Here is a 12431-nt window from a genome sequence, read left to right as displayed (position 1 = left end):
CTAGCCACAATGCTCGGGTGAGCGATGTGGCCCATGGGTCTCTTGTCTTTTTTGGTTGACCCTTTTACTACATCTTATTTATTTTACAACCCCCAGGAAGAGTATGCTATATCCATGAAATGTTCTACTCAAAGTCATTGTAGGGATCGCCATTTAGAAAATGTTCTGAAATCCTTGACCTTCGTTATACAAAACAGTTTGTAGGCAAAGAGAAGTAACTCTAATGTTTTTAACTTTATGTTATAAAAACACCTACTTTCTACTTTGTTAAAAACAATTAGATATAATTTCACACTCATATTTTTGACAGCATTTTGGTACGAATGGACATTGTATCTAATACTTTAAATGTCCATTAGAGCAATCTCTGTTTTAAAAAATATCAGCGGCGCAACTTTTCTTGGATAGAGTCATTCCTGCTGCAACAAATCCCAGCATCACGCCATGTTGCAGTGGAAGTCAATTTACATGTTTTATATGTTTGCCCGTTGTTTGGCGTAATTTTCAACAGAATTCATAATACATATTGAATATTGACATGACGTGTTCAGAAGGACTATGGTTGCAGGGTTAAGGACATCATATGCAACGTACCTTATCTACGGATACTTTTCCAAGATATTCCTAATTCAAACTTATAATATCATGATCTTAGAAAAAAAAATCAGCATGCGTTACTAGGGGTTTTAAAAAGATATGGAATTTTGAAAATATTTGCATTATTCAAATAAAAATGTACAAAAATTATAAGACATAAATTCCAGATTTTTTTCATCAAAAATTGTTTAAGAAGAGGTGTCCAAATCCATATTTAGAGATAAAAAAATATTGCACACAGGTCCTTCATTTAGTGGAACTCTTCAACTCCAGGGAAGAATCCAAAAATGTTCAAAATACGTTGCGTATGACCTTAAGAAGAACATGGACAAGATGGAGGATTGGATGGATGGATATCTAAGCACAGTAAATATTTTGTAATTAAACAGTTTGAAAGCCATATTCGATGTTAATTCAAAGGTTGTGGTCTGCACCTAAAAAAACCCCCAGAAATCTCTGACAGGACGGTCGCTCTACTGCTTTATTGTTATAACAAAGGAAGATAAAGTAGCATTTGAACCAGAAGCAAAACCTCAGAATTTTAAACAATTTCATTGGTTTAGTCTTTTCTAGGCAAATATTTATTGCAATCAAACCAAAACTGTAGGTTGGTTGTATATTGTTTAACGTCCCTCTCCAGAATATTTCACTGATATGGAGACGTCACCATTGCCGGTGAAGGGCTGCAAATTTAGGCCTATGCTCGGCACTTACGGCCTTTGAGCAGGGAGGGATCTTTACCGTGCCACACCTGCTGTGACACGGGGCCTCGGTTTATACGGTCTTATACGCCCTATTTAGTCGCCTTTTACGACAAGCAATGGGTACTGAGGATCTATTCTAACCCGGATCCCCACAGGAACCAAAACTGTAGGAATATCATTTGAAAATATTTCAAAGAAATGTCTATTTCTAGTAACCATGGCAACACCGTTCTCATCGAAATCAAAAACCGATTATAGAATTATGTATCTTAGTCTGGTCTACTTGTGTGTCAATTATGTTGAAATCAGACCAAAACTGTGGGAGGAGTAGCATTTTGAAAATATTTCACAGAAATTTCTATTGTATTGTTTACAGATGCACAGACAGACAACTGGACGGACGACAGACCCTTAATATCGCATAAGCTCTTCGACTATTAGGGCTATAAAAACTAGAACTGTCCAATAGGGACAAATACCCCCCGCTGGGTTTTTCAGAGAAGGTGCCAATTCAAAAATACTTTATGGATCTAGAGATGTTCACAATTTACTTAAAAAAATTTGCAGTGAAATAAAATTGCTCATCATGTTTCTTTATGAATGAAACGGAGGTGCAACCAAATGAAACATCAATACTAATACATTATGATTCCATTGTAACATTAAAGCTTTTATTTTTATCATTTAATTTTTCTTCATTACTGCATTAAAAAAATATATTGCAATTATGTGTTATGTCACTCTGCAAACTGATTGTTGAAAAAAGAAACCTACAAAATCAAATTAATCTTGATATATCAATTTGAAATGCATTTTGAAAATAAAGAACTGGTCATCCAGTAATGAAGTGTTTTGACAGACAATAAATTACAATTAAGAGAATAAGAGAAGAGAGATCTTTAATTCTTGTGCCTTATTCCCTGAAGATTTGATAACAGACACACACGCTTGATAAGAGATATGCCTAAACAACTTCCAGCACCAAAGTCATTAATTTATCATTAACTGGATGCATGTCCAGTCATTATTCCCAAGAGACAAATGAAATTACATTATCTTCTGTGCAATGTAAAAACTGTTTTTAACACTTGATGTTTCTTTTTTTTTAAGTTTTTATGAGTAGTTTTAAGCTGTAGTTCATGTTTTTGTACAGATATTCTAGATTCTATGTCTCAAACCTTATACTTGAGCCCAAAATGAACAAGTCAATTAAAATTTAAAAAAACCTGTAAAATGCAGAAAAATGAACAAAAAGAGTTGAAAATTCCAGGTGCACAACTTCATATGGTGAATAATAATTGTACAAATTTTCAGATTAATCCTTGCAATAGTTTCTGAGAAACGGTCCAAACAAAACCCCAAAATAAAAATGAAAAATCACCTGTAAAATTCAAAATAATAATCCAATCAAGATGAAAAATATCAGGTGCACAACTTCATATGGTGAATAATATGTGTACAAATTTTCAGACAAATCCTTCCAATAGTTTCTGAGTAATGGTCTGGACAAAGTCTCGTCTACAGACAGACGGACAGACGGACAGACGGACATGGTGATTCCAATATACCCCCCCCTAAACTTCGTTTGCGGGGGGTATAATTAAAGAAGCTGAGCTTTACAGAAAGTTTATTATTAATATTTAGATGAGAATAAAATTCATTTAAGGAACAAAGTACATGTAATTGATAACACGTGAAACTGAACATTTCTTTAAATCAATTACAAATGTCCACTTATTTGATATACAAAATATACACTTAAAACTGTAACAACTGAATTGAACAACATACTGTAAACTTATGACATTAAGCTTTGTATACTTTCTAGCACATTTGGTGGTAAGAAACTCTCGCTTATTCAAGTACACTTGCTAAATGTCTTGTGCTTATACTCAAATACGAACATTAGGATATGAGCTAAATCAAATCAAATCAAATCAACACCAACTTGTCCCAAATTCAATTTTCGACAAATATCGCACATGCTGCATATAATACGTTTACAGTACAGGTATTACATATGATGAAGTATATATAAACAGTTATATATAAAACTATATAAACATTTCCACAAAAGTTAAAAAAAAATTAGATGATCTAAGTATATGTCTGAATATGTACAACGATACGTTCAGGTTCCATTAAAAAACTTTGCAATATATTGAAAATTAATGCTCAAAAACTTCTGTATATGTACCTTATAGTAAAATGAATGATAAGCATCTCTATATTTTTTTTATTATGTGATTTATTAAAAAAAATATATAAAATAAGAAATATTCTGACTCTTTTAAATATTTTTTTTTAAATTCTTCCTTTTCTATTTCAAAGATTTCTTTGTTTTAATTGTAAACAAATGTAATATTATATCATGCATCATATTTATAAATAAATGAACAATACTTGAAAAGAAAAACCATGAGAGACAATTGAGGGCAACAAAAGAGTAAAGATAAAGAAAAATTAAGCATTCACACAATTTAGCAGCAACTCATGATACAAACTTCTTTTCAACCAAACAATTGACGCATTACAGCCATAATATAAAATATTGAAGTATGGAAACAAAAAAGGGACCCTTCTCTTAATGTCAAGAATGAACAGGTAAAATTTAATTATTTGTAGAGAATGGCAGTTTCCACTCAATGCCATTTGTGACTAAAATTGTTCCAACTTTGCAGAATGATTCAAAATGAGAGTGGATGCACTAATTTTTTTTTCTTTTGCATGGTGAATTGGACAATTTAGGACCATTACACGCTTAGCTTGGACTTTCAATAAGGCGTGGCATTCTCGATGTTACCTAATTATAAAAATTAGCTTCTGAAATTTACACAGCTTCCCGTCACTGTTGAAATATACATATGATAGAAATGCGACAGAGTGTCAACTGATATAGTAAATAGCCAATTAAAAGTTTCCTCACGGTACAGAGGTGGGGCATAAGTCGTCTAATCGTTATCAACAACAATTTTAAGTTCCCGATGTTATTAATTTCGTAACCAATGAAAATCTACTAGTATTCACCATTACGTAGTGCCGAGAAAGTTACGCCCTACTGAAAGTCCAAAGAAGAGTAAAATCGTTCTATATAATATACAACAACATATACTGATTAAAGACTGATCTCTTTCTGAAGCAAGTCTTAATACTTGTAAATAATAACAAAAAAATTTCAAGACACCTTTTAAAGAGAGGGTAGGTAAAACATTGCGTATAATGTCAGGACATAAGCTCTTATTTTTATAATTTTTTTATGTACACTATACGGAATTACTTTTTTCTAAAGAACATCAACTTTCACATTTCTTTGATTTAATCAGCACTATCTTCCTCTCAGCACGTTTTAGGTATTCAAACAAATCTTCGATTTTTAAATATCGGTATCAGTATAATCTTGTCCAGAGTCACCATTCTTTCTTTTACTGTCTCGCACATTCTTCAGCACCCGTAACTCTTATATGCACACATGCAACGATTTCAAAAAAAAAGTATCGCTTATTCTTAACTCACTGAACATTTGTCTCGTTTAACCTTTAACAGACAGACCATGCTAAAATAACACACAATCATCCTTGCTGAACCTTACCCTGACAATAACATCAACCTACACACCCAGGAGAATAATATCATCTCTATAAAATCATCCACCAAAAAAACTATATGTCCATCAATCATTCTAAACAAAAAAAAGTTACAGATGAAATGCAAACTTTAAATCATCAATCGATTCTGCAAAGATTACAGTCTTAATTTTATTAAAGACGATTTCCTCTATATATATAATTACCATACATGAGTGCTAGCAGATTTGTCACAATCGTATTTATTCTATCCTTAGATGTACATTAAGGGACTCTTGTAAATGATATTAAGCCCCAGTCTGTAGCAGTTCCTTCAAATATTAAACCTCTAGTAAGTATTCATAACATCTCACCCTCATCCGCTGTTGTCATTGGTGTTTCTGACTTATCTGACTGATGTTATTAGCTCCAGCTTCTATGAGCTCTCTCAATACACTCATATATCCTCCCTTAGATGCTGCTGTCAGTGGTGTATCATACTTCCCTTTCTGATTGATATCAGCTCCGCCTTCTACAAGCTCCTTCACTACACTCATATGTCCACCCTTACATGCTGCTGTCAGGGGTGTATCATCTTCAGCTTGCTCATCGATATCAGCTCCGGCTTCTATAAGCACTTTAACTACACTCATATGTCCTTCTGTACATGCTGCTGTCAGTGGTGTATCACAACTATCTTGCTGATTGATATCAGCTCCGGCTTCTATAAGCTCCTTCACTACACTTATATGTCCTACCTCACATGCTGCTGTCAGTGGTGTATTATACTCACCTTGTAGATTGATATCAGCTCCGGTTTCTATAAGCTCCTTCACTACACTCATATGTCCACCCTCACATGCTGCTGTCAGTGGTGTATCACAACTATCTTGCTGATTGATATCAGCTCCGGCTTCTATAAGCTCCTTCACTACACTCATATGTCCACCCTCACATGCTGCTGTCAGTGGTGTATGCAACCAAGCTTGTTGATTGATATCAGCTCCGGTTTCTATAAGCTCCTTCACTACACTTATATGTCCACCCTTACATGCTGCTGTCAGTGGTGTATAACCATAAGGACCTTTTTTATTGATATCAGCCCCGGCCTCTATTAGCTCCTTCACTACACTCATATGTCCACCCTTACATGCTGCTGTCAATGGTGTATGGCCCTCACCTTGTAGATTGATATTAGCTCCGGCTTCTATAAGCTCCTTCACTACACTCATATGTCCACCCTGCACTGCTGCTGCCAGTGGTTTATCATACTTACCTTGATTGATATCAGCTCCGGCTTCTATAAGCTCCTTCACTACACTCATATATCCTCCCTTAGATGCTGCTGTCAGCGGTGTATCATACTTCCCTTTCTGATTGATATCAGCTCCGGCTTCTATAAGCTCCTTCACTACACTCATATGTCCACCCTCACATGCTGCTGTCAGTGGTGTATTTAACCCACCCCTTTGATTGATATCAGCTCCGGCTTCTATAAGTTCCTTCACTACACTGATATGTCCACCCTTACATGCTGCTGTCAGTGGTGTATTATACTCACCTTGTGATTGATATCAGCTCCGTCCACCCTCTATATGCTTGTCAGTGCTATAAGCTCTTTCACTACACTCATATGTCCACCCTCACAAGCTGCTGTCAGTGGTGTATGATAATAACCTTGTAAATTGATGTCAGCTCCGGCTTCTATAAGCTCCTTCACTACACTCATATGTCCACCTTTACATGCTGCTGTCAGTGGTGTATCATGCTTGATTTTGTTTATTGATATCAGCTGCCAGTGGTGTATGATTCTATTGATATCAGCTCCGGTGTCTCTAGCTCCTTCACTACACTCATATGTCCACCATCACATGCTGCTGTCAGTGGTGTGTCATGCTCACCTTGTTGATTGACATCAGGTCCGGCTTTTATTAGCTCCTTCACTACATTCATATATCCCCTCTCACATGCTGCTATCAGTGGTGTATCATACTTACCTTATTGATTGATATCAGCTCCGGCTCTTATGAGCTCCTTCACTACATTTATGTGTCTACCTCTACATGCTGCTGTCAGTGGTGTATTATAACTACCTTGTGATTGATATCAGCTCCGGCTTCTATAAGTCCTTCACTATACTCGTATGTCCACCCTCACATGCTGCTGTCAGTGGTGTATCAAACATACCTTGCTGATTGATATCAGCTCCGGCTTCTATTAGCTCCTTCACTAGACTAATATGTCCCCCCTCACATGCTGCTGTCAGTGGTGTATCACAACTATCTTGCTGATTGATATCAGCTCCGGCTTCTATAAGCTCCTTCACTACACTCATATGTCCACCCTCACATGCTGCTGTCAGTGGTGTATCACACTCACCTTGCTGATTGATATCAGCTCCGGCTTCTATAAGCTCCTTCACTACACTCATATGTCCACCCTTACATGCTGCTGTCAGTGGTGTATTATACTCACCTTTCTGATTGATATCAGCTCCGGCTTCTATAAGCTCCTTCACTACACTCATATGTCCACCCTCACATGCTGCTGTCAGTGGTGTATCATACTTACCTTTTTGATTGATATCAGCTCCGGCTTCTATAAGCTCCTTTAATACAATCATATATCCACCCTTACATGCTGCGGTCAGTGGTGTATCATACTTACCTTTAGGATTGATATCAGCTCCGGCTTCTATAAGCTCCTTCACTACACTCATATGTCCACCTTCACATGCTGCTGTCAGTGGTGTCTTATGCTCACATTGCTGATTGATATCAGTACCAGCTTCTATAAGTTCCTTTACTACACTCATATGTCCCTCCTCACATGCTGCTGTCAGTGGTGTAAAATACCCAACTTGTTGATTGATATCAGCTCCGGCTTCTATAAGCTCCTTCACTACACTCATATGTCCACCCTCACATGCTGCTGTCAGTGGTGTATACTCACCTTGTAGATTGATATCAGCTCCGGCTTCTATAAGCTCCTTCACTAAACTCATATGTCCACCCTCACATGCTGCTGTCAGAGGTGTATCAGATTTACCATGTTGATTGATATCAGCTCCGGCTTCTATAAGCTCCTTCACTACACTCATATGTCCACCCCAACATGCTGCTGTCAGTGGTGTATTACACTTACCTTGTTGATTGATATCAGCTCCTGCTTCTATAAGCTCCTTCACTACACACAGATGTCCACCCTTACATGCTGCTGTCAGTGGTGTGTCATACTTACCTTGTTGATTGATATCAGCTCCGGCTTCTATAAGCTCCTTCACTACACTCATATGTCCACCTTCACATGCTGCTGTCAGTGGTGTATCATACTCATCTTGTTGATTGATATCAGCTCCAGCTTCTATAAGCTCCTTCACTACACTCATATGTCCACCCTCACATGCTGCTGTCAGTGGTGTATCACAATCACCTTGCTGATTGATATCAGCTCCGGCTTCTATAAGCTCCTTTACTACACTCATATGTCCACCTTCACATGCTGCTGTCAGTGGTGTATTGATATCTTGAGCTCCGGCTTCTATAAGCTCCTTCACTACACTCATATGTCCACCCTCACATGCTGCTGTCAGTGGTGTATTTAACCCACCCCTTTGATTGATATCAGTACCAGCTTCTATAAGTTCCTTTACGACACTCATATGTCCCTCCTCACATGCTGCTGTCAGTGGTGTATTAAACCTACCTTGTAGATTGATATCAGCTCCGGCTTCTATAAGCTCCTTTACTACACTTATATGTCCATCTTCACATGCTGCTGTCAGGGGTGTATCATCTTCAGCTTGAAGATTGATATCAGCACCAGATTTTATAAGCTCCTTCACTACACTCATATGTTCACCCTTACATGCTGCTGTCAGTGGTGTATCATACTCACCTTGTTGATTGATATCAGCTCCGGCTTCTATAAGCTCCTTCACTACACTCATATGTCCATCTTCACATGCTGCTGTCAGTGGTGTATCAAACTCACCTTGTTGATTGACATCAGCTCTGGCACCTATAAGCTTCTTCACTACACTCATATGTCCACCTTTACATGCTGCTGTCAGTGGTGTAGATTTAAAACCTTGTGGATTGATATCAGCTCCGGCTACCAGAAGTTCCTTCACTAAAATGATATGTCCACCCCCACATGCTGCTGTTGCAGTGGTGTATGATACACCTTGTGAGATTGATATCAGCTCCAGCTTCTATAAGCTCCTTCACTACACTCATATGTCCACCCTTACATGCTGCTGTCAGTGGTGTATCATCATTACCTCGTTGATTGATATCAGCTCCGGCCTTCTATAAGCTCCTTCACTACACTCATATGTCCACCTTCACATGCTGCTGTCAGTGGTGTATCAAACGTGCCTTGTTGATTGATATCAGCTCCGGCTTCTATAAGCTCCTTCACTACACTCGTATGTCCATCCATACATGCTGCTGTCAGTGGTGTATCATACTCACCTTGTTGATTGATATCAGCTCCGGCTTCTATAAGCTCCTTCACTACACTCATATGTCCACCCTTACATGCTGCTGTCAGTGGTGTATGATACTTACCTTGTTGATTGATATCAGCTCCAGCTTCTATAAGCTCCTTCACTACACTCATATGTCCAACCTAACATGCTGCTGTCAGTGGTGTATTATACTCACCTTTCTGATTGATATCAGCTCCGGCTTCTATAAGCTCCTTCACTACACTCATATGTCCACACTCACATGCTGCTGTCAGTGGTGTATCACAATCACCTTGCTGATTGATATCAGCTCCGGCTTCTATAAGCTCCTTTACTACACTCATATGTCCACCCACACATGCTGCTGTCAGTGGTGTATCATACTTACCTCGTAGGATTGATATCAGCTCCGGCTTCTATAAGCAACTTCACTGCACTCATATGTCCACCCTTACATGCTGCTGTCAGTGGTGTATTAATCACCTTGTGATTGATATCAGCTCCGGCTTCTATAAGCTCCTTCACTACACTCATATGTGCACCATGACATGCTGCCGTCAGTGGTGTATTAAACATACCTTGTAGATTGATATCAGCTCCGGCTTCTATAAGCTCCTTCACTAAACTCAAATGTCCACCTTTACATGTTGCTGTCAGTGGTGTATTAAACCTACCTTGTTGATTGATATCAGCTCCGGCTTCTATAAGCTCCTTCACTACACTTATATGTCCACCTTCACATGCTGCTGTCAGTGGTGTATTATACCCATCTTGAGGATTGATATCAGCACCAGCTTCTATAAGCTCCTTCACTACACTCATATGTCCATGGTAACATGCTGCTGTCAGTGGTGTTGATATCAGCTTTACATTGTGGTGTATTGATATCAGCTCCCAGCTTCTATAAGTTCCTTTACTACTCTCATATGTCCCTCCTCACATGCTGCTGTCAGTGGTGTATTAAACCTACCTTGTAGATTGATATCAGCTCCGGCTTCTATAAGCTCCTTCACTAAACTCAGATGTCCACCTTTACATGCTGCTGTCAGTGGTATATCACAAAACAAATGTGTTTTTGTCTTTTGCGCTTTTATATCGACATACCTGATTAACATTCTTACAGTCTCTAAATCTCCACTGTAACAACTCAATAAAAATAAACGGTCTTGTTCAGAAACAGACGAACTATTGCTCTGTTTTTGATTTCTTGTATCAGTAATGGAGTTCGAAAAAAATAATTTGTCTGTGGCATTATCTTTTTCAGATTTATTTTGTCTCTCTTTGGCTTCATAGATTAATTTGGGGCTAAAGGAATTCCAAAATAGTTCAATCTCTGTTTCTTTGTGTAATTCAGTTTGTTTTAAAATATATTGTAAGATCTGATTGTGTCCGTAGTAAACTACCCAACTTATAACCCTCACACTGTATGTTATTTCTATATCATCATAATTCTCATTCACTAACACCCACTGTCTGAGCCATTCCCTGCTCCTCTTCTCACTCTCCTCACTCACATGCTCTCCTTTACTCACAACCTTAGACACATCTTGCTGTTCTATAAGAAACAAAGACTTCAACTCTGAGTACGTTTTTGACATTAATACTTCAATAAAAGCCTGACATACCTTATTATCTTTTAAAACATTATTCATAAAAACATCATACAGCTCCATATGTTCTATATCTCTGTACAAACGCTCTGCTAACATTGGGTACTGATCCTCTCTTAACCTTATGCAGAGTTCAAATGAGTCCTGGATTGTTTCACTACTTAATGTTTCCTGCTCCTCAGCACTAAATTCTTCATTTTCATCTTGCTTATATTCAACCTCTGACTCTTCTTTACATTCTTGTACTTTCACGTTATTAGCAATGTAACTACTGCTAATATATTGCAACAAAAGATCTGGAAACTGACATCCATAATGATACACAAGGATTTCAAAGACAGAGTCATGAATAATGGTGTACTCAGTACCACAGAGTTTTGTGTATGTACCCTCCATAGCTGCCAATGTATCAACAAATTTGAATGCATCAGTATAACTTTCAACTTTACATTCTTCTAGTACTTTTGCTTTCATTCCCTGGAAAACGTCGTTTTCCATGTTTTTCAATGTTAATATTTCTTTTGATAGTTTTTTTTCATTCAACATGCACAAGACCAATGTAGCATAGCACAAACTATTTCGCCCTTTCATTTCATTGAATTGTCCTAAAATACATTCTGCTGGACAGGTAAAGAACCTTTCAACATTGTTCTTAAATTTCTCCTCTTTTGAGTATAGTTTACATAATAGAGGAAACATATCTAATGTTTCTCCAAGTAATGTTGGGGACAACAAATCTCTATCCAAGCCGTGTTTCTGAAGAATCGCTTTTCTGTCTTCATCATTCAATGCGTTTTCGGAACTATGTATCTTAATTGTGTTTTCTTCATTTCGGAAAAATGATCTGTAACATTCATTAAACACTGCTTCCCTACATGACATTAATACCTTTGTATTTCTATTGGACGGATCTGAAATTCTTTTTTCATAGTCTATCAATGACTCTAACTTTTGTTTTTGCAGACCTAAAACACCTACCACATCATCAATGACAAAAACCTGTGGATGACGAGAGTCAGAATAATCTTCGATCTTCCTGATGTCTATAATAGGTACAACCTCGTATTCTTCCTTCTGGAGTATCAGGGCTATGTGATGAATCGTTGCCGATTTTCCTGATCCTGGGACACCAACAAATGTCATGTAAGATTGCTTTCTGACTTGATCCAACATTGCAGGGAAACCGTGGCTTTCACTGTAAACCACATCCTCCTCTTTCCATCGTATGACATCTTTTTCAAAAACATCTATAATGGTTACAGCAAGACTTATTTTTAATTTTTATCTTGTCATAATATAATTACCCATTTCAAAGTAATTAAACGTTTTACACATGAAAAATGCCTAATAAAGTATGGTGTACATGTTTGTGGTTATAAGAAAGATAGGTTTGCAGGGTTAAATTTGAAGAATTGCTGTAATTTATGGATTTCTGTAGAATTTTAAAAGTTTCTAGATTTGTAAATCAATTATGATGTAACCATAG

General features: G+C 37.4%; 1 protein-coding gene across 1 annotated transcript; it reads right to left on the bottom strand.

Annotated features, from left to right (window-relative positions):
- Positions 1–2923: 2923 nt before the first annotated feature.
- LOC134275443 (uncharacterized) lies at positions 2924–12188 on the bottom strand. Its single transcript, XM_062757722.1, is given in 6 exon segments — positions 2924–6425; positions 6512–6601; positions 7016–9049; positions 9172–9751; positions 9864–10147; positions 10306–12188. Coding segments are annotated over 6 exon segments (5973 nt in total). The 5' UTR covers positions 12119–12188; the 3' UTR covers positions 2924–5253.
- Positions 12189–12431: the final 243 nt, after the last annotated feature.

The sequence above is a fragment of the Saccostrea cucullata genome, unplaced genomic scaffold, assembly GCF_032062105.1.
Source record: "Saccostrea cucullata isolate Sc308-1 unplaced genomic scaffold, CSIRO_AGI_Scuc_v1 ctg6822, whole genome shotgun sequence".
Lineage (NCBI taxonomy): Eukaryota > Metazoa > Mollusca > Bivalvia > Ostreida > Ostreidae > Saccostrea > Saccostrea cuccullata.
The sequence above is the reverse complement of the archived record's forward strand: the minus strand, read 5'-3'. Positions and strand labels throughout refer to the sequence as shown.